This window comes from Pteropus alecto, unplaced genomic scaffold (genome assembly GCF_000325575.1).
Source record: "Pteropus alecto unplaced genomic scaffold, ASM32557v1 scaffold76, whole genome shotgun sequence".
NCBI lineage: Eukaryota > Metazoa > Chordata > Mammalia > Chiroptera > Pteropodidae > Pteropus > Pteropus alecto.
The window spans coordinates 28,175,912-28,197,573 of record NW_006443138.1 but is presented as its reverse complement, the minus strand read 5'-3'; the positions used below and the strand labels follow the sequence as shown (position 1 = coordinate 28,197,573).

Here is a 21,662-nt window from a genome sequence, read left to right as displayed (position 1 = left end):
CACTCTTCTCTCTCCATTTGAAGTTAAATGAACTAGTGGTGGGAGACACCAGTGGAAAGCTGTCCGTGTATAAGAATGATGATAGCCGGCCATGGCTCACCTGTTCCTGCCAGGGAATGGTCAGTATTCAATTCCCTGGGTTTCATGGGAGGAAGGCACTTCTTCTGTCCAGGAGTGTCAACACCGAGTCTCACACAGAAGCTCACCAGTGTGTCCTAACTCACCAGCTACTCGGCTTAGACACTGGTTCAGGGTTCATTTGATTCAGAGAGGGATGTTGCCAGTCAATGCTCTCCCCACTGTTTACACAAACACACACATACACACACGCACACACGCGCGTGCAAACACATACACACATACACAGCAGGGTTGTTTTTTATTTTACGTTATGGAATGACTCCCTTAGTACTTTAGGGAAACTGCCTAGGTTGTCTGATCTTATAAAGTATACTAAAAAATGGGGGCAGTATTCGAATAACTGTAGAAACATAAGAGTCTGGCTATATTAGAGTTTTTGTTTTGTAGAGGTTTGGTTTTGTTTTGTTTTGTTTTGAGCCCAAATTCTCTTAACTACTTCAGGTCTTCATATTGCTGTTGGGGCAAACCAAGCCTATAACACAATAACTCAATTAACGTAAACTATCAGTGTTAGTCATTAGGCACAGGTTTTCAGCGAATGATGATAATTAGAAAACCCGCTCCTTTGTGCTTTACAGAAATTAGGAAGTACTGGTCTCCCTCTGTGTCTCGCTGAGCCTCTCTTTCTTCTTTTGCAGCTGACTTGTGTTGGAGTTGGAGATGTATGTAATAAAGGAAAGGTAAGGACTCTCGGGGATCTTGAAACTTCACTTTGACTCCAAGGCCTTACCTCGATTGATCCCTGTCTCAAAGTGGAAGTCAATAGAGAGTTAAAGGCTTCAACCTTGACTTCTGTGTTCTGATGATCAGTTATGTCCAAACTTCCCTCCCAGTCCATCTCTCCTATACCTTTGTCTCTCCCAGAACCTGGTGGTGGCTGTGAGTGCTGAGGGCTGGTTTCACTTGTGTGACTTGACACCTGCCAAAGCCCTGGATGTTTCTGGGCACCATGAGACCCTAATGGGAGAGGAGCAACGTCCAGTCTTCAAGCAGCACATCCCTGCCAATACCAAGGTCATGCTGATCAGCGACATCGGTGGGCATGGCTGTCTTTGCAGGCAGCTGGGGGAATAGGAGTCAGTGGGTAATAGAGCAGATCTCAAGGGATTCTGGGAAGGAAGGGGGAGTGTCAGTATTCATTTGTGTTACTGAATTCCCATTATAAACCAGGCATCATTGTAGGCACTGGGATTATAATAGTAAATAAAACAGACAAAAATTGCTGACCTCTTGGAACTTTGCTAGAAATAGACAGAAAATAATATAAATGCTGTAATAACATTGAATAGTATATTAGAATGTAGTAAGTACTATAGAGAAAATAAACCACGGAAAAGGCCTAGAGTATTGAGGTAGAGGTAGTAATTCTAAATGGAGTTGCTGAGATGATTTTTAATCAAAAATTGGAAGTGAAAAGGGAGCAAGCCATACAGATACAGGGTTGATATTTTGGCCACTAGCTGTCTTGAAAGTGGTGGTAGATATATGGGATGAATCAGGACACTCAAGTTGTGTATCTGAGAGAATAAGTATGAGGGAAGCAGTGACAGGATCTACAGAGCAGATGGGCGGGTAGGGCCCTGGAACAGGTAAGTGTTGTGATCACAAGAAGGGCAGGGGAGCTGGTACCAGACTCAGTATGGAGTGGCTCCACAACAGATTGGGCCTGAAGTCATACTGGATAAAAGTGCCAATGGGGTGATGTTACCAGAGGAGTAGGGAGGGGATGCCTGTAGGATTCAAGCTGATGCATGCAGATTTGGCTCCAAACTCATCTTATTTTCTGGATCCACAGATGGAGATGGGTGCTGTGAGCTGGTGGTGGGTTACACAGACCGTGTTGTACGGGCTTTCCGCTGGGAAGATCTGGGCGAGGGCACTGAACATCTGACAGGGCAGCTGGTGTCACTTAAGAAATGGATGCTGGAGGGTCAGGTGAGAGGCTGTGGAGAACATGGATCCCAGAGAGCTGGGAGGAAGGCTTCCTGAAGGGGGGTTGTGGGAGAACAGTCATGGGCCATGGTACGGGACAGGAAAAAGGAAAAATCACCTTGCTGAAACAGATCTAAAGAAGATCATTTCAAATCAGAGTTTTAGGGGAAAATTGCTAATAATAGGCAAATAGGAAGAAACCCTGTGCTAAGAATTAAGAATGTGAAGGTGGGTGTGGTCTGTATTAGGATCTGGACCCCATTTGAGATATGCACCGTGGAAAGCAGATGATGTTTGTGGAGAGGATGGCACCAGGCTCGAGCCCTATGAACTCTAGGATTCTTCCTGCTGTTAGCCTCAAAGCCTGGGATCTGCTCCCAGGGCCCCTGCCCCACATCTCTCCCCTGTTCCCTGCAGGGTCCCACTTCCTTCTTGCTCCAGCCCCCTTTAAGTCCCTGTTCCCTGGTGCAGGTGGACAGTCTCTCGGTGACTCCAGGGCCCCTGGGTGTTCCTGAACTGATGGTGTCGCAGCCAGGCTGCGCTTATGCAATTCTACTGTGTACCTGGAACAAGGACACTGGGCCCCCTGCTACCTCTGAGGGGGCCATGGAGGGCAATAGGTAAGGGGTACAGGATTGTGGATGGTGTGGGATGCATGGAAACAAGGTGTGTCTCGATGTACAGAGCAGTGGATGGGTTTGCAGTTGGCAGAGCTGCTTCAGCTAGGTCCAGCATAAGTACCTCTGCCTGCCAGTCAGTATATTTTGGGACCCAGGGAATCCTGGCTTTAACTTTGTAGCAACTGGAGGAGTTTTCAAGATTCTAACTGGGCAGCAGCTTCTCTCTCTTTCCTTCTCACCACATGGGCCAGACAGGGTCAGTGATAGGTTTCCCAGCTGATTCACATCTGGGAAGCTCTTACAGAGTTGGGGCTACAAAGGTACTGGAGAACTAAGTTCACTTGGTCTCCCACTTAGTCCCCATTCTTCTACCCATAGGGAGACCCCGGCTGTCCGAGATGTCATGCTGCACCAGACTTCTGGCCGTATCCACAACAAGAACGTCTCCACCCACCTCATTGGCAACATCAAACGAGGTGAAGGTGGGGTGGGGTGAGGCAGGGAGCTGAGCACAAGCGTCAATTCTGAGAGAGAAGATGTCTTCCTTCATTTCTAGTCCTCCCTCCCTCCCTGTCCTTGACTACCTCTCACCCCATGATCTGATCTTGCCTTGACCTTCATGTTTTCTTCTGGTCCTTCTGTCCTACCTGTAGGCCACACCCCTGAGAATGGTGGCTCTGGCCTCTTTGCCCTCTGTACCTTGGATGGTAAGTTCCCTGGGTCAGCTCTGAGCCAGTGCTTAGGGTGGGAGATTGTGTGCCTGGAGGGTCTTCTCAGGGGTCCTGTCCCACCCACCCCAGCTTGCTTCTCCCCCTGAAGGGACACTGAAGCTTATGGAGGAAGCAGACAAGCTGTTGTGGTCGGTGCAGGTGGATCACCAGCTTTTTGCCCTAGAGAAACTGGATGTCACGGTGAGTGGAAAACCTGGTCGAGAGGAACATTCTTACCTTCTTTACATGGTGAGATGAGAAATCAGTGAGGCCATTTTCACTTCACAGTTACAGTTAACTCAACCTTTATCTTAAATCTCTCTTTAGACAGGTCTAACTTCTTCCGAAGTGAGTGTTCTCCTTATTCCACAGTGCTTGACACTATTCGCTATACTCTGGGGAATCTTGCACATCTTTCAGCAGCAGTAATAGCTCCAAAGAGAAATGAATAATTATTAGGGTCTAGAAATTAAGTTATCAGCCCTAACTACAGACATATGTTTTATACTTTTTTTCTTCTCCTGTTTGAGTCTGTCTTTACTAAGGCCATGGCCCCTGAATCAGCAGATGGGGGCTGCCCTTTGTGCTGCTGTCATGCATGTTCAATGGTGTAGAAGAGGCACAAGAGGTCAGGTAGAACAGGCCTGGGTTGGAGGCCTGATTCCACCACCTCCCAGAAGAGTGACCTTGGGTGTGTGACTTTATTTCTATAAGCTGAAGTTTCCTCAGTATCAAACTGGGAGTAATGTTGCCTACGTCACAGGGTTGTTGTGAGCATTATGTGAGGTGGCTCCTTTGACAGCCCCTTTGGTGCCTGGCACATTGGAGATTCAATAAGAAACGTATAGTTCTTTTCTTTCCCAGTTGGCTGTTTGTCACCCAGAGCCAAGTGCATGGCTCCTTTATATTTATTTCATCCAGTCTCATCAGTAGATCTCTTTCTAAAATGGCTCCGGGCCACCCCTGCAGTCTTATCTTTGGCCTCTTTCAGGGCAACGGGCATGAGGAGGTGGTTGCCTGTGCCTGGGACGGACAGACATATATCATTGATCACAACCGCACGGTCGTCCGCTTCCAAGTGGACGAGAATGTCCGAGCCTTCTGTGCAGGTGGGCCCCTGCCCTATACCCCACCCCCAACCACACTTGTCTGCCTCTGATTTCCACCCTCAACATGTCCCCTAATGTGATTCTTCATTAAACAAATGAGTCCCTTAGCTCTTTCGTTAGAGAGTGATGGGAGGGTACTAAATTGCCATCTTCACAGCTTTAAATAAGGAAAAATAAAACATAGTGAGATCTCCATCTCTGAATATTTTAAAGAATGGGCTGAGTGCTTGTCTTCACCTGTTTGGGATATATGATGACGTCGGAAAATTCTTTCCTGAGTATGTCAGAACTCTGTGAAGAAACATTCTCTCAGAGCATTCTCATTAGTTCCAAATCGGGACCTTGGAAGCTAGCACTAGCTCTTTGGGCTAACATGGAGAAATCTGTGGTTACTGAAATGAGAACAATTTAACAGTGACCTGAGAGGTTAGTATGCCTCTGAGGGATTGCCACCTCAGAGAAGCCTTCATTTAGCACATGTTGCTAATCTACCCCTTAGACTAGGAAGACTGCCCCATTACTCCAGGGCTGTCACTAAGATGAGAAAATCAAATAGCACTTTTTTGGATGCTGTTCTGCTTGGGTTTTGTTAGTATGGTTTTTCTGTATCTGGAATGGGCTGGATATTTTATTGTTTTACCAATTTTACTGAGCTCCCAACGAAAAAGACATAGAAAGAGGGCCTTTAGTTTTCTGCTTGACATCTGTGGGAGGGTCAAAACTGCTGACTCTAATGCTTATTCTCTGCCCTCCCAACCCTAGAACTGAAACTTATTGACCTTTGTCTCTCCACCCACACCTCCCAGGCCTGTATGCCTGCAAAGAGGGCCGCAACAGCCCCTGCCTTGTGTATGTCACGTTCAACCAGAAGATCTATGTGTACTGGGAGGTACAGCTTGAGAGGATGGAGTCTACCAATCTGCTGAAACTGCTGGATGCTGAGCCAGAATACCATAGCCTGCTGCAGGAGCTGGGCGTGGGTGAGTCCCAGGAAGCTGCGGAGCTGGAAAAGCCCAGGGACCCAAGAGATTCATAGCCTCTTACCAACCCCTTTTATGCCCTCAGATCCTGATGACCTCCCAGCAGCCCGCGCCCTGGTTCACCAAATCCTCTACCACCCTGACCAGCCACCACGATGTGCTCCTGCAAGCCTCCAGGATCCCACCTAACTGTACTTGCCTTCTTAGCTGAAGAAGGATCCTTCTGAACCTCCCTACCTGCAAGGTATCCAGGGTATTGGCAGGATAGGGAATATACATTACAGAGGATCATGGAACAATAACAACAACTCTCGGTCCCGGTGATATAGATCTCATGGTCTTCTTGGTAAAAGAAGAGACAAGTTGACCCTCTGTCCATTTTTTCATGTACCCCACCCATCCCATCAGCAGGATTGTAGGACCCCAACCTTATTTCACATCATCTGGGACTGCCTGCTCCCCAGAGCTCCCCACTCTTGTGTGGAAAACAGACTCGTTTGTGTGGAGGGAGCACAAATCTTTTGCATGGCCCCAACACTCATAAGAAAATTAGGCTTTGGAGCCAGTGGACTGGTGAGGACGGGTTCTACCCCATCCTAAGCTCCGTTTTCCATGGCACAACTCCAGGTGGTTGATAGTAGTAATTATTACAGTAACTATTCCTTTTGTTTTTGAGGGATCTTTCAGGACATTTTACAGTCTGGTCTTCCTATGTTTAAAGGAGAAACCCTGAGATGATTTTCCTCTATTTTCCAAAGAAATGGACCAGCACTCTCTCATTTTGCCATATTCTTCAAGTATTGTGCAGCTTCATAGGCCTTGCTCTATTTCCCACCCACCCATTTCTGCAAAAAACACCTTATTGTGTATCGAACAACAGACGTTTAAATTTTGATTCAGGTTTATGAACCAGTCAGAATTATATCTTGGGCCATTTATATCCCTTCTGCTCTTAATTCTCTGTACTTTAAATCAGCGTCTTTCAAATTGTAGGTTGCAATCTTTTGGTGGGCTGTGGTCAGCATTTTTTGAATCAATGAAATAGAATAAAATAGAATGAAACAGACTATATTGTTTACAGTATAGGGAAACAGTGTTTTGTTATAATTGTATGTATATGTGCATATGTGTATCCCAAGTACAATATAAAACATATTTCCTGCTGTGAATTATGTTCAAAGGAGTTTGAAAGCCATTGCTCTCAATTATACTGACTCTAGCCAGACAGGGGAAGAGTCAACATTTAAATTTCCTTTCTGTAAGGGAATAAGGGCAGAGTTTTCATTCAGCCTCTGATAGGCATGGAGGAAGACCAAAGAAGGACATTAACATAGAGAAACCATTGTTTATTCAAATGGAGAAGCAGCTGAGCTAAGAGCCTGCCATAGAGCCTGGAGTCTGCAATCACAGAAGCAGCAGGAGGCAGAAGGGAAAGGAACAGGGTGAGACCAGGAAAGCTGAGGTCATGGAGCAAGGCAGTGAGGACCAGGGTACTATCACAAGTGTAATAGTGAGCCCCTCCCATCTCCTTGTGAGGACTCAGTTGAGAAAGGTAAGGCCAGGTGTCATGGGGCAGCTCCTTGCATCTTGGTTCTTCTCTAATCTATCTCAGGCTCAAGATTTTTTTTCCAACCCAAGATTTTGTTTCCCTGGTTCAAGTTAGTTATGCTGTCTTCTTCCTCTACCCCTAATCCATGGTATGAGATGCTCAGACCAGTCAGAAAGACACTCGGGGGTCTAGGTAATTAAGATTTGGCTTCCTTTCTTTACAGTAAAGTCAGAAAGCCTCATTGTCTCTTTGCTTTGGCTCAGGCAGGGGATAGAAAGCCACTTATTCCAAAACAAGACAAACTCCAGCTCTCAAAGCCAGAGATGAGGGTTAGGAAGAAGGTCTAATGAGGTGGATAGTTCTAGAAATAATGAATCATAGTTAGGCAAAGTCCGAGTACCATCAACCACACCATCCTGTCCATCTTTGCTGGCACTTCTCGCAAGACTTTTCCACACACACCCTGAAGTTCAGGGGCCCAGTGGGTAAAAGTGGAGCAGGATAAAGATCTGGAGGAAATATTAAAGATATATCCAAGGTTCTGCACAGGGTAATAACTGACTTCAGAGGTTTGCAAGCCCAGAAAAGGTAACTTAGAGCTCCCAGCCTTAGAGCTACTGAACAATCTTCGTATTGTACCGAATTATTCTGTTCATTATTTCTTCCCCACTCAACTGTGCACAGATGTGTGCAGAGTCAGAAAGGTAGGCGCCAGCAGGGCCAGGGACCCAGGTTGGTGAGGTGTGGTGTCTAGTTGTGAGAGATAATGAGCCTCAGGAGGTGAGGTGAGAGATGTGGGAGTAAAAGCAGTCAAGAGGTGTTTGGGGTGGAGTTGGGGGACAGTGGAGGACAGTGTCAGGCTGCAGCCTTTGACTCAGGCCAGTTCCTACCATTCCAGGGGCCCAGCCTGGACCCCCATTTTGCTTGTGTCCTTTTCTGCAGGCCTGATTTGGCTTTATTCTTCTTGGGAGAGGAATAAGAGAGAACAGGGAAACCAGAATCCTGAGATCCTGGTCCCTCTCTAGAGAAAACTCCTGGGGGATAGGGAAGTTGCTGAGAAGCAGAGAGGAATGTCGCCAGCTAAGGGAAATGGGACAGCAGGGTCAGGGTGGTGACAAAAGGGACAAAGTAGTCCCCAGCTACCTGGCTATAGTAATGTCCCCATACCCCACACGGCTCTTCTCCTAAGACAAGGTACTTCCCCCTGGGGACTAACTGGAATAGTGGTCACTGGCCAGGTTCTTGGTGCAAAGGCAGAAATGGCAGCTCTGGGAAGGGGGCTTTCAGCCGCAGCACTCCATGTTCCAGGTCGATACAGCACTGTGGGAAGTGGAGGGGGCAGTGTGAGCTTACTTCAGCAGGTGACCTCTCCCCCAGTCCCTTCTTTTTTGTCCCGCCTCCCACTTCCCATAGCTTTCCCCTGCTTGCTTACCCCTGTTTCCATTCCCTTGGACCCTTGTCAGAGAGAGACCCAGTTCTTCATATTTTTCACTTGTGGGCAACTCAGGACCCTCTAAGAAAGCCACGGTGCAATTGCACATCTCCATGTCTTCCTCACTGGAACCTGACCCATGCTTCCACACCTGTGCCTCCTGCTCCTCTTTCCCAGCCCTTTGGTTGGGCCCTAAGTGTGAGTGCAAGTGCTAGCATCCTCCTTACCTTGAGGGAAAGCAGAGTCTGTAGTCCAAGACAGAATTCAGGACTCTCAACATCTGCAGGAATCATTTGAAAACAGAAGAGGCTAGAAAGTACCTAGTGGTCACTGCAGCCCTCATGTCAGCATGTGCCCCTTCTCTGCCTGCCCCACCCCCAAGGTCAGAATCTTGGCACAGAGATTGGGGATAGTCAGACAATCTTTGAGGACACTGTCTGGTGCCAGCAGGTCTGAAGGTCTGCCTTTGCCCCACCCAGGAGAGAAAGGTAGAAGAGGTGAGAAGCTGGACTGTTGACAAAGGGAGGACTTACCCACCACCTGGGCCGAGCATGCCACGGTCTCCTGGCCTAGCTGTAGCTCCAGCTGCTCCACCTGGGTTGGGGGCCCAGGTGCCAGGTCCCCCCCTGGGGCTTTTAGGACCCTCTTCCCTAACCTGTGGTTGGGAAGCAAGGGTTGTGGCTACCACGGCCCCCACCCTCATCCCTTTAGTCAGCTAATGTCCCTCCCCACCACTCTTTGGGTTCTTACCCAATCCTTGGCCCCACATGGGGTCTAAATCCTTGTCTTCTCTGCCAGAGCCCCCATCAGCTCTTTTTGTTAAATAACAGCTTTATCGAGATATAACTCACATACCATAAAAATCACTCTTTTAAAGTATATACTTCAGTAGTTTTTAGTATATTCACAGAGGTAAGCAACTGTCAGTCACTATCTAATTTCAGAATATTTTCATCACTCCCAAAAGAAGCCTCATCCCCCATCCACTCTTTTGGGCCACACTCACCCCAGGCGGCTGAGGCATCCGGCGGAGATCTGGTTGTGGTGGGTGCCTGTGTCCACGGCCACCCTAAGCACCTGGTCTCGGCACTGAGAAAGAGGGTTATAGGGATTCAGTGAGTCCCAGGAGAATGGACTGGGGTTGGATCTTTCACCTTTCCAGCCCTTGGATGATTCCCCTTCAGAAACAAGTTAAGAGAATGAGCTAAGTCTTTAAAGGTGGTTTTTTTGTGGGACTTTACACTGGCTCAGATAAAGGAATCAAAAAAAGAAGTGAGCTGCATGTGGTAGTGAGTCCATATATTTGGGAATGATTTGACCAGAAATGGAGATCTGTTCTTAGAGGAGCACTTGGGAGGCTGAGGGCCCCTTGGTTAGAGAAACCTAGTTAGGAGTAGAGGAGGGACGAGATGATCGGATACCTCATTAGGAAATTCAGATGTGGGTAAGCGAGGGGTTCACCACGGGAAACAGGAAGATACAGACATTTTAGGGTACACTTGGAATCACAAACAATTTTCATTTCAAACATCTATTGAGCATCTACTACGCATAGATATGTTGCTGGAAAGCACAGCAATAAATGCCGTTCTTTAGGATTCTAGAGGAAGTGAAAGGTTCTGGTATATAGAAGGAAGGATTGTGAATGAGTTGTCCTAGACATTGAGAGAGAGGAAAGGCTGTTTTCTACTAGGGAATTCAGAAAAGGTTTTAAGGAGGAAGTAACATTTGAGGCTTAAAAGATTGTGGAATGTGGACATAGAATGACTGCAAAGCAGGCCAAGGAAATGCTGAACAAAGACAATAGCATAAGAGCAGTGGGCATTAATTAGGAAGGTTCAGTATTCATTGGGTGGTTAAATGGCTCCAGAGGTGACGAGGCCATCACGTGAGCTTTTCCCAGGAGGGTTGCATTATTCCACACACGCATACACCATCCATATATGTAGAGCACACTGAAGAGCATTTACATATTCACATTTAAAGGTTATACTTTGATAAAGGAAAGGGAGTCATGGTGGTGACCAATGGAACTGCACAGAGGAAATATGGTTTGAGGTAGAGAGTAAAGAAGCTAGAGGATCCCGTTTTTAGGTCCAGGCTTGGTGGAGAGGTACCTTTTCTCCCTCCCTTCTTCCCGCACTCAGAGCAAAAAGAGTGGATGAAGTGAGCCAGTCACAGGCAGGATTATAAATGAAAGAAAGCCAATGCCTTGGGAGGTCTCTCACCTTGCAGTTGACCAAAAGAGCTGGGATCTCTGTTTCACTGGTCTTCTTCCTGTTCTCTTGGCCATGAACCAGGGCCTGTACCAGGGGGGACTCCCCCTGAAGCCGACTCTGATTCCCCTCCACCAGGCGTCTTTGGAGCACACTGTGCGGCTGCTGACTCCATCACAGAACAATGAAGGTAGACAGGTCTAAACCCAAGTATCCAGGCTGCTCAGTTCCCCCACATTTCAAGAATCTTAAATATCCCAGGACGTTGTCTGCCAGTCCTGAGTCACATAGGAGTATAAAGGGACAGTAGCTTACCCAAGGATCCCAGCAGTCAGATCATTATAGCAGAGTGAACCCCAGTGTAAAATCATGCCATTTTTCTGGGGCCCCACTAGATTGCTCAGTGTTAAAGAAATGAGAAGAGGAGAATGGTCCATTCTAGGTTAAACTGATCAATATTGGCTGATGGGAGGTTTCAAGAACTAGTATGCTTGGGAGAAATTCTGTCTCAAGTCTACGCTTGTTTTTTTTCTTTTTCTTTTTTTTTCCTCCTCTGACCTCATCTTTCCATGAGTTACAGGTCCCAGGGTTGATGGCACAATGAAAATAACAAAATCAAACAAAAAAAGAAAAAGTTAAAATCTTCAAAACGAGGATGCTGAGAGTCATCTTTGCGCTCTCCTTCACCCACAACACCCCCCGCCCTGGCCCTGTTCAGTCACTTCCTAAACTCTGCCATCCTTGCTTTCTGTTACTGTCTTGATTCCAGCCTCACCACAGCTCTCCTGGATCCCCTGGACACCTCCTTACATTCCAAGAACCTGCCTCCAATACTGTCGCCTCTCAAGTACACCTGCTCGAAGCCAACGATTATGTAAAACCCTTGCTAAGTGTGGTCTTCAGATCAGCAGCTTTAACATCACTTGGAAGCCTGTTAGAAAGGCAGAATTGGGACTTACTGAATCAGAAACTTCATTTTAACAAGATATCCAGATGATTCTTGGGTACATTACATTAAAGTTTGAGAAGCACCAAAGTAAAACAGAACTAACCATGTTAACTCCCCTGTTTAAAATCCATCAAAGCATCCCCCTACCATCACCACCTCCCACTGCCAATGCTTAAATGGTAGAACTCAAACATTTTAAGGAGATCCACAGCCCAGATGACCTGGTCACTGCTTGAATCTGCGTTGTCTTCCTCCTCTCACCTACCCCTCCTCCACACCACTCTGTACATCTACCCCAGCCACCCTGCTTGTACCGCTTGTACCGGGCTGTTTTTCTGCCTCCATGGCTTTGTTCCTGCTCTCCCCTCTTCCTGAGGCTCTTCTTTCTTACTTTTCTTTAGTCCAGACTGGATGACTGGCTGAACACACTTGAATAGTTGCTCAAGAACTAACTGTTCTTTGTTTGGTAGAGAGCTTTTTATGTTAAGTCTGAGATTCCATGTGCATCTGGTAATTAGTGCAGGTTTGCCTCCTCCAGGAAGCCCTCTCTGACGTCTTTGTACCTTGCCCTACTCACAGGAGGCTGGGCTAGTTCCCTTTGTCATGCTTCTCACAGATGTTATTCACTCCTCGGTTAGCCTGGAGAGACCTTGGGATCAGGTCTCCATCTCATTCAGCTTTATATCCCAGGGCTTAGCTCAACATATAATAGGCACTCAGTAAATGCTAGCCGAAGAACACCATATCCTTCCAGGCTCCACACATGCTTTACCTGCCCTCTCTGCTTGGGAGCCTGGGATTGTTTTTCCATCCTTGGCCTAATGAGACCCTTGAGGCTGCTCCCGCCAGCAAGGCTGCCAGCAGGAGATCCAGCTCTGGGAAAAGGGCAGCGTGCTCTGGGACTGGCCAGAGAGCGGCTCTGTAGTTCCCAGTGCTCCTTCCACCTTTCTCACGGGGATGGCCTTTCTCTAGGGCCAAATCCATGTAAGATGGTCCTCAAAGGCCATTGGAACCAGAGAACCTGCTTTCCTGTCCCATCATTTCATGGTTGTGGCTTCTGGGAGAAGGAGCAGCCTCTGAAGGTTCTCTGAATGGAAACCTCAGTCTGATTGCTTTTTTTTCTCTTTGGGAGCTGCCTGACCCCGGGCAGGTTTCCTGGAGCGGGGACATTCGACTGGGAGGAATATGGAAATGTGATAGGGCAGGAAACCAGTGAGGGGCTGCATTTGCCTCTAGGTTCCCAGGGAGCAGAGGCTGCCTGTGACCCCTGGAAATGGCTTCATACCTCTTAGGTTGCAGGAGTACCCTCCTCTCTGACCCTCTGGTTAGGAGATAGGAGAGGGAACAGTGCTCAAAAACCTTTCTACAAAAGCTTTCCTTTTGTAGCAAGAGGCCAGATATGATTCCATGCGCTCTGGACCCTACAGAGCTTACTTTCTAAGCTAAATGATACAGTAGCTGAAGGAATAATAATAACATTTATATAGTGCTTTTTATCACCCAGGCACTGTTCTGAGTCCTTTATGGATATTAGCTCATGTAACTCACAACAACCCTATGAGGTAGATATTAATTTTATCCTCATTTAAGAGATGAAGGCACAGAGACATAAAGTAACGTGCCCAAGTTAGTAAGCGACAGCACAGGGTCTGAACACAGTAACATAGCTTCAAAGCCCATGCTCCTAACTGCTCTCTCCCAGGGGAATGCATATGTGCAGTGGTCCCCTGACCCACTCACCTCATTGTTACTCCCCCACCCCATTCCCTCTGGAGGCCAAAGCTGCTGTAGGGGAATGGAAGGATAGGAGCCCCAAGGAAGGCTGAGGGGAAGAAGAGGACACTTCAGGGGGCCAAGTGGCCTGGCAGGAGCCATAGGAAAACCATTCTGAGAGGAAAAGGCAAATGAATGACCTGAACTAGTATGAGGGACTCTGGTTTAGGGACAGGAGGGAAATCGCAACCCTAACCTGGTCAATCCTTCAAGCCCTCCAAAAATGACTGCTCAAAGCCTCTTGTGTCCCTGAAAGCTTCTACCTCTGAACAGCAGAGCTCACCTCAAGATAAGCCCTAGATTATTTGGGGGGAAGCTGAGCAATGAGAATAGGGTCTGAGTCCCCTCAGAGCCACCAAGCCATGGGAACATCTCCAGTTAAGAGCTGTGAACGGTCAAAGGGAGCCCCTCGAGTTTGTGGGACTGCCTCTCCCCTGCTCTTAGTGAGGATGGGAAATCTGAAGGCTTAGGGTCTGTCCTCACCCCTATGCTCAGGGTACAGGGTAGGGAGGTGGAGAGAAAGGGCCAGAGGACTTCCATGGGGGTAGGGAGGGGAGAGGGCTGCCTCACCAAGTCCTTGGAGGTGCCAAGCCTCTTGAGGCTGTCCAGGGGCAGCAGGTCAGCGGAGTCCTTGTGCAAGAACTGGGTGGCCTGTTTGAGTCGGCGCCGCTGGCTCAGGTGAGCTCGGTCCCGAAGCTCTGCCTCCTGTCCCCCCTTTTTGGAGTCTCCCCCCTCACTCCTGGCTTCCTGCCTGGTGCTCATGGCCCCTGCAGGGTTTGATGAGCTTGCTGAGCAGGGTAGGGGCTTCTGAGGGATCCTCTCCTCCATCCTCTCCCGCCTGTCTCCGTCCCAAGCTGCAGCTCTCCTGACAGAAGGGTCCCGGCGGGAGGAAAGGAGGAAATAAATAAATAATGTGCAGGAGCAGCCGCGTCAGACACCAGTTTCCAGAGATTGCAGTAGAGGGAGTGAGGCTCTGCTGGAAAAACCCAACACTGGAAGAGAGGGCGGGTTGGCGGGGCCTGCAGCTGGCAGGCTCTGAAGCATCTCTAATTCTAGGGTCTCAGCTGGAGTGGGCAGTGGAAGGGTTTGTGTGTGTGTGTGTGTGTGTGTGTGTGTGTGTGTGTGTGTGTGTGTGTGTACACGAAGAGGTGTAGGAATGCTGTAAACTGTCAGAGTGCCCACGCTAGGTTGTTTGAAAAACAGTGTGTGTTGGTGTGGGGGTAGCAGCTTGCATGCTTGGTATGCGTGGGGCATGCAGGCATGTGTATTTATGTGCGTGGGTGCTGGTCTCCTCTGAAGTCCCCCCTCCCCCGTCTCCTCCACCTGGGGTTCTCACAGCCTGGGGGTTACTTTGCAAGCCAGTAACTAGGTTCAGAACAAGAGGGGAAGCATCAAAGTGTCCTTCGTTCTTGCCCTCCTCAGCAGAGGAGATTTCACCTTTCTGAGTCTCAGCTTTTCAGTGTGGCAGATGTCAGATGGGTCTTTAGCTTATTTACTCTGGATTCTGAGTTCAGGGGTTGGCAAGAGAAGCTCTGAATCTCCCCACGGTAGAATCCAGCTTCTCTCTCTCCTTTATGTAAGGCTCATCCAGTCCTGGTTCTTTAAAAAATGTCATAACTCAAACATGCAGAAAGTTATAAAGAATAACCAATACCCTTTACTTGTGACCTCCTTTAAAAAACAAACTTACAAATATAGCTGAAGATCCATGATACCTCCCCTTCTCCCCACATGACATCCTCCTGAATTTGGTGTTTGTCATTCTCATACTTCTCTTTATACTCTTTATGCATATATATGTGTATGTATCCTGAGCAATATAGCATTTAGTTTTGCCTGATCCATTGTATATATTCTTCTGCAACTTGCTTTTTTTTGCTCAATATTTTATTAGTGAGGTTCATCCATGAGGTATGCACAGCCCTGGTTAACTCACTTTAACTCCTATCTAGTATTCATAGCATTTTTCTATATGAATACATCACATTTAGGAAATTTAGGTTTTTATTTTTTTCTTATAACCAATGCTGCTATGAACTTTTCTGTACAAATCTCCTGGGGACATGTATAAACATTTCTCTGGAGTATATACCTAGAAGTGGAGTTGCTTCCCCATTTGTGTGTAATGCCAAATTGCCTTCCAAAGTATTTCTACCAGTGTGGGAGCGGGGTCTCGGGCTCCAAGTCCTCACCAACACTTGTATCAGACTTCTTGTAGCCTTGGCTCAACTGTCTTCAGAGTCTTCTCTCTGGCTTTTTATCTTCACCATCATCAAAATGCATTGGTCAAGCACCTGCTAACATGTGTTGGGCACTCATAGGATGACTACCCACCCGACATCTGCTCCCTAGGGACACAGTCTGGTCCAGAGAGCACCAAGGCACATGCACATTCAGACAAACCAAATATCCACTGGCCTTCCACAGACAAGCCTCTTTGAAGGACTTTCCCAACCACTACAATGGTATGAGGAAGGATTGTATTATGATCCCCATTTACAGATGAAGGAACTAGCTAAGTGTTATGGGTTGATTTGTGTCCCACCCAATTCATATGTTAAAGTTCTGACCCCCAGTACTTCAGAAAGTGATCTTGTTTAGAGATAGGGCATTTGGAGAGATAATCAAGTTAAGATGAGATCAGTAAGGTAGGCCCTAATCCAATATTACTATGTCCTTATTACAAGGGGAAATTGGGACACAGAGGAAGAATATCATGTGAGCATGAAAGCTGAAAATGGGTGATACATCTAGAAGCCAAGGAATGCCAAGGATTGCCAGCAAACCACTGGAAGCTAGGAAAGTGGCATGAAATAGAACCTTCCTTACAGCCTTCAAAAGGAACCAACCTTGATCTTGGACTTCTAGTCTCTATAACTGTGAGACAATATATTTATCTTCTGAAAGCGCCCCAGTTTGTGGTACTTTGTTATAGCAGCCCCAGGAAACTAATACATTAAGACTTAGACAATGGACTAGTGGTTACCAGAGGGCAGGGGGTGGGGGAGGAGGGAAGAGGTAGACAGGGTAAAGGCGGTCAAATATAAGGGGGTTGGGGGAGGGTGAAGTGGGTAAAGGGGATCAAATATATGGTAGCTGAAGGAAGGAAACTGGACTCTGGGTGGTAATCCCGCAATTGACTATATAGATGTCAAATTATAATGTATACCTGAAAATTATATAATTGTATTAACCAATGTTACCCCAATAAACTTAAAAAAAAAGAACTCAGGTTCTGAAATATTTAAAAAAATAAATAAAGATAAAAATAACCTTAAAAAAAAAAAAAGACTTAGAAAACTTACCCAAGATTCAGTTATTGGGTGGCAGAGCCAGGAATCAAACCCTCGTGTTCTACCTCCCAAGTCCTGCTCAGTTTCCACTATGCCAAAAGGAGAATACCGATGAAGATGATAACATAAAATGAAAACCAAGCTTTACTATGATTCCATTATCAAGCTCTGACCCACCAGATCCTGGCTTCTATCAGACACGGTTTTAGTGGAATATTCTACCTCTCTTCCATGCCTTAACCCCTGTCACCACCACACATTTGCCTAGGATAAAGGTAGAAGAAGATCTACTGACATGCTGGGGTTGTTTCCAGAGGATTAACTGGATGATCAGTGAGTAACCCACATACTATAATGCTGGGTGGGCCCCAATGCTGAAAGATATCTTCTTCAACTTTATTCTCAGCAATTTATCCCTCAGGTTTGAAAATTCTTCGACATCTTCAAGAGTCCTTTATTCATTCATTTTTTGGAGGAGTAATGCTATCAGTGAACAAAAGTAAGATGACTCTAGGGCACTTAGCAGAGTTGCCTTGGGTCAGCCTGACAACTTGGATGGGATGTCTCAGGACTCAGGTGCCCGTAGGTCTGTAGATTGCACCCCAGGGAAGAGTTTAGATTTTCAATGGGGTGAGGTTTGGGACATCAGCTCCTCTTCTCCAATCTGTTTGATAAGGCCTTTGTTGCCTGGCCCTAAGAAGCACTCGTGCTCAGGAAATGTCATTCTCTGGAATGTAGCTGTGGAAAAGGAGCTGAGTTGGCCCCTGTGTTCTTGGTGTAAACTCATACCATCTTACTATCTATCTCACCGTCTTGGGGTGAGACTCGGGGGTAAGGAGACTCTCCTTTGCCTTTTTGTGTTCCTTGGTTTCTTCCTTTGTAAATTTGTTCTTTATCCAAGTTGTAGTGCAAATGGGAATGTTCTGGTAATACAAAGTTCTGAGCTCTTGTATCTCAGGGGCTAAAGAAACCCCTTTGATAGGATAGTGGAGAATGCCAGGGAATGTTCTGAGGCCAGTTCGTAACCTTAGCTGGGTTGTCTGTCTTTACCCATAATTCACCTCGATTCCTGCCCCTCATTATTTTTTAACTGAATGGTTATAGAATTCACCAAACGAATTCATTCACAAGGAATAACTACATTGAGCTCTAATGATTAGAGGGAGAAAACTTCTAGGAACACTATTAAAGAAGATTAAACCATTCTGGATTGTAAAGAACAGAGGAAGCAGAAGTTTTCCTTTCTAAGACACTTGGAAAGTATCTGTAATTTCTCACACTTATTTCATCTTGTGATTCATGTAGATGTTGAAGTGAATAGATCCAAATTCAGAAATTTTATGAGAAAAAATGGAAGTACAATATGACTCCCTCACTGCATTGGTTCTCTTCTGAATTATAACGAGTTTTCCCTTTAGAATGAATTCCGTCAAAAAATATTTATTGAGGACCTACTATGCATCAGACTTGGAGCTAGACCCTGAGTGTACAGTGGTGAACCAGATGAAGTCTCTGCCTTCATGCAGTTCACGTCCTAATGGGGAAAGCAAACGATGAACAACTAAATTTATAATGTCAGGCAGTGGTAAATACTGAAGAAAAATAAAACTGGGTGAAAGGAAAGGGAGTAATGGGGCTGGGTGGGTGGCTCTTAGAGAGCAAATGATGGCATCATACAGGGATGAGAACAAGGTGAGGGACAGGGCCGTGCAGGTACCTGGAGAAGTGTGTCGCAGATAGAGAACTCAAAATAGTGCAGGTAAGATAGCCTAGGCCAGGATAATGCTTATGTCTTATACTGCACTCCAGACAGAGGGTAGATTTGATCCTCTCCATCCCCTCTGTCCGACCTGGCTCCTGCTGCCTGTCATGACCAGTCATTCACCATGCAAGACAGACTGGGATAAGGAGCATTGTCTCCTGCGGTGGAGAGAATGGAGCTACCTGTCTACCCCAGGATGGAATGCTTTTCCGCGTTCTCCTGAGCACAGTGCTCTTCCCACCTGGGTTAACACCCCCTAAAACACTAAATCTGACAGACTTGAGGGAGTCAGGGTTCTCCCTACTGAAAGAGAACACAGAACACTGCTGAGTGGGTTCTAAGAATTGCCGGGGGCAATGGGTCTTTATATTTTTTGCAATGAGAAAGGCTGAGAGGGCTCCAAAAGGTAAGTTTTCCTTGACCTTCACTTTCATAGGCCCTCAGGTTTTCTAGAGAACTTTCTGCCTTTAGATAAAACCAGACTACACCTTGTATTTGCCACTGGGTGTCTAACAGTCATTAGCAATTCTAAACTGGTGCTAACCAACATGGTAGCCACTAGCCACATACAGTTATCAAGCACTTGACATGTGGTTTGTCTGAATTGAGATGTGCTGTAAGATACACTGGATTTTGAAAACAATACAAAAAACAATGTGAAATATCTCATTTTTAAACTGATTACATTATTTTGTTGATATTTTGGATCTTTTGGGTTAAATAAAATATAAAAAAAATAACCTGTGTTTTTACTTTTTTAATATGGTACATAAAAAATTTTAAGTTACATATATGGCTCCATTACATTTCTATTAGACAGCACCTTTTTAAATAGATTCACAGCTTCTTTCCTCAAACCTGATATAATCTACTCTAGCATCTCTTCAAGGTATCAGGAAGTTCTTCTTTTAGCTAATCTAAATCCCTATAGCTATATTCAGAATCTCTCCTTCTTGTCAGGCCACAGTAGACATGCAGATGAACTAGTTCCCACCTTCCTAATATAATATTTCATGCCTTTAAAAATCTTTATACCTTTTCTTTTTAATATTCATCCTCAAGGCTGAATAGTGCCAATTCTTATCTCTGATGGTAGGATGGGAAAGAGATTTCATTTGGCACAGTGAGATCATCCAGTCAAATGCCCTGCCACATAAGGAAATTCCCAGAATATTCTTCACAGAATGGGTTATTCAAAGCTAGACAAACAACTCCCTTGAGCCCAGGGAGGGTTAAGGGCAAGCAGTTCTATTTCAGACTTTCCCCTGGCCCTGTCGGATCTGCTAAAGACAGGAATGAAGCCATTTTCCAGAATTCTCTGGTCCAGCAAGGGTTCCAGGAGGTCTGTGCCAGTTTTGAAAATTTATCACCCTACCTCCACCCCCAAAGGTAAATCTTCCAAAGACTGCCAGGCTAAGGCAACTTTTTATATTTGCCACTAGATTTTTTTTTTTCTACTATAGGATGGTAAAGACTTAACACACAGGCTATTAAACTCAGACAACCTTGGTCAAGTATTCCAACTCAGTTATTTACTAACTAGGTGTCTTTGGGTGAAGTGCTTAAATTTTGGAATCTACTTCCTCATCTGTAAAACTGAAAGTACATGTAATTTGTGGAATTGCTGTGAAGTTTAAATGAAAAGCAGAATAGCAAAAGGGTTAAGAGTTTTCTCATCTCTAAGATGGAGATCATAATGGAACCTACCTCATACTGTTGTGAAAGATTAAAAGGGTTGATTCATGAAAAGCTCTCAAAACATTGTGTAACATGTAGTAAGTGTTGAGTAAATATCTGCTGTTATTTGGAAACCATACATACATATAATACATGTGTATGCTTCCACACGCACACACACACTCTGACTTAGACGTCACTCCCCTTTGCTCTCATAGTACAACTAGATCAAATATCCACTTGCATTATTTCTCACACTATTTTAAATTTTCACTTGTCCATCTTCCGACTAGATCCTAGGCTTTATCAGGGTAGAGTTTTTGTGTTTTTTTTGTTTGTTGTTTGTCTCTTTCTCCTCTTACACAAAATTTGTTGAACGAATCATTCAACAGGACATACAGGAAGAAACACACCACTGTTCCCCCAGCTACTCAGGCGATGAGAACAGCTTGTTGAGCTCCCCACCCGATTTTTTCAATCACAGAATCCAGCAGATGCCGTAGGCTCTCACTCAAGGGCAATCACCCTTTCTACTCATCCTCCATTATTTGCCAGTTCCTCTCATCCCCTGGGCTCTGTACCCTCATCTTTATTCTGCAGGTACCGTCAGAGAATCTGGCAAAGTTTCCCAACTCCTTCCAAATATTCTGGAATTTTAAGCTCTGACAGACACTCCTGTTTCACCTTTCCCCGGCTTCAGCATTTCTCTTCTTCCCTCCTGTGTTGATCTTTAATTCCTATTTCAATCTTCCTCCATTTTTTTTTCTTTCTCTTTACCTAAGCTGTGGGCCTGCCCTTTGTACCCCTGCACATGACCTCTACTTTCCCGTGCTTAAGTGGTCACTGACTGTTACCTAGGAACCATGTCATGATACCTAGTGTCTGTATTCGGTGAACAACCAGTGAAAATGACAGTGGGCTAAGAGAAGCCACATCGAAACTTCTACCTTAGAATAAGAACAATGGCAAGAAGTACCAGCATTATCTTACAAGCATGTAGCATTTGGGAGGGTCTGTCCTGGGACCTGCAAAGAATGTGTTGGCTGGAGACTAACCAGAGATGAGCAACCATATGAATAGCCACAGAAACCACTAAATATAAAAATAGGCAGCAGCAATTACTTACATGGCATAATGAAAAGAGTACCTGTATATGGCTCAGTGGACAGTACAACTAGAAAAGGGCTCAAAGGTGGATGAGAAGCATGAAGACAAAGGGCTTAAGCAAGCAAGTCAGCAATGAGTAGAAACGAGAGGCGAAAATGTCCTAGGAAAGGTGGGAAGTAAGTTTAGGCTGGAGAGATGATCTTAGCTCTGATTTGCCATCTCAAGGAGGGTGATGGGGCTTTGTGAGGCACGGCAGTTAGATGAGAGGCAGCCAGGTGAAGAAAAAAGACCGAAGATCATGATTGACAAAGTGTCTGGCACCCCTCAGGGGTTTCCAGTCCCCATAGCTTCCAACACTCACTTATCCCCAACTATTCTTTAGGCCCCCAGCAATTCAGCAACTCAGGTCATG

The 21,662-nt window shown here is 45.9% G+C and overlaps 2 protein-coding genes across 5 annotated transcripts in view; one reads left to right on the top strand and one right to left on the bottom strand.

The window, feature by feature from the left end:
• ITFG2 (integrin alpha FG-GAP repeat containing 2) overlaps positions 1 to 16,321 on the top strand; it is a 20,095-nt gene extending 3,774 nt beyond the window's left edge. The window contains exons 2-13 of one of the 4 annotated variants that reach the window (XR_001517952.2): positions 24 to 119; positions 780 to 821; positions 1,006 to 1,177; positions 1,937 to 2,076; positions 2,545 to 2,693; positions 3,072 to 3,169; positions 3,347 to 3,400; positions 3,513 to 3,604; positions 4,395 to 4,512; positions 5,319 to 5,492; positions 5,578 to 5,736; positions 16,099 to 16,321. Coding sequence is in view for 2 of the 4 variants with exons in the window: in XM_006923861.3 (XP_006923923.1) it covers positions 24 to 119; positions 780 to 821; positions 1,006 to 1,177; positions 1,937 to 2,076; positions 2,545 to 2,693; positions 3,072 to 3,169; positions 3,347 to 3,400; positions 3,513 to 3,604; positions 4,395 to 4,512; positions 5,319 to 5,492; positions 5,578 to 5,681 (1,239 nt within the window). In the remaining 2 variants the exon portion in view is untranslated. Of the gene's footprint in view, positions 1 to 23; positions 120 to 779; positions 822 to 1,005; positions 1,178 to 1,936; positions 2,077 to 2,544; positions 2,694 to 3,071; positions 3,170 to 3,346; positions 3,401 to 3,512; positions 3,605 to 4,394; positions 4,513 to 5,318; positions 5,493 to 5,577; positions 6,560 to 11,458; positions 11,726 to 16,098 lie in introns of those variants that run through there. The other 3 variants (XR_001517951.2, XM_006923861.3, XM_015598524.2) reach the window with 3 other exon arrangements.
• Positions 6,810 to 15,204, bottom strand: NRIP2 (nuclear receptor interacting protein 2). Its single transcript, XM_025041078.1, is given in 8 exon segments — positions 6,810 to 8,361; positions 8,701 to 8,753; positions 9,007 to 9,128; positions 9,480 to 9,562; positions 10,702 to 10,854; positions 13,982 to 14,218; positions 14,220 to 14,470; positions 15,102 to 15,204. Coding segments are annotated over 8 exon segments (1,095 nt in total). The 3' UTR covers positions 6,810 to 8,268.
• Positions 16,322 to 21,662: the final 5,341 nt, after the last annotated feature.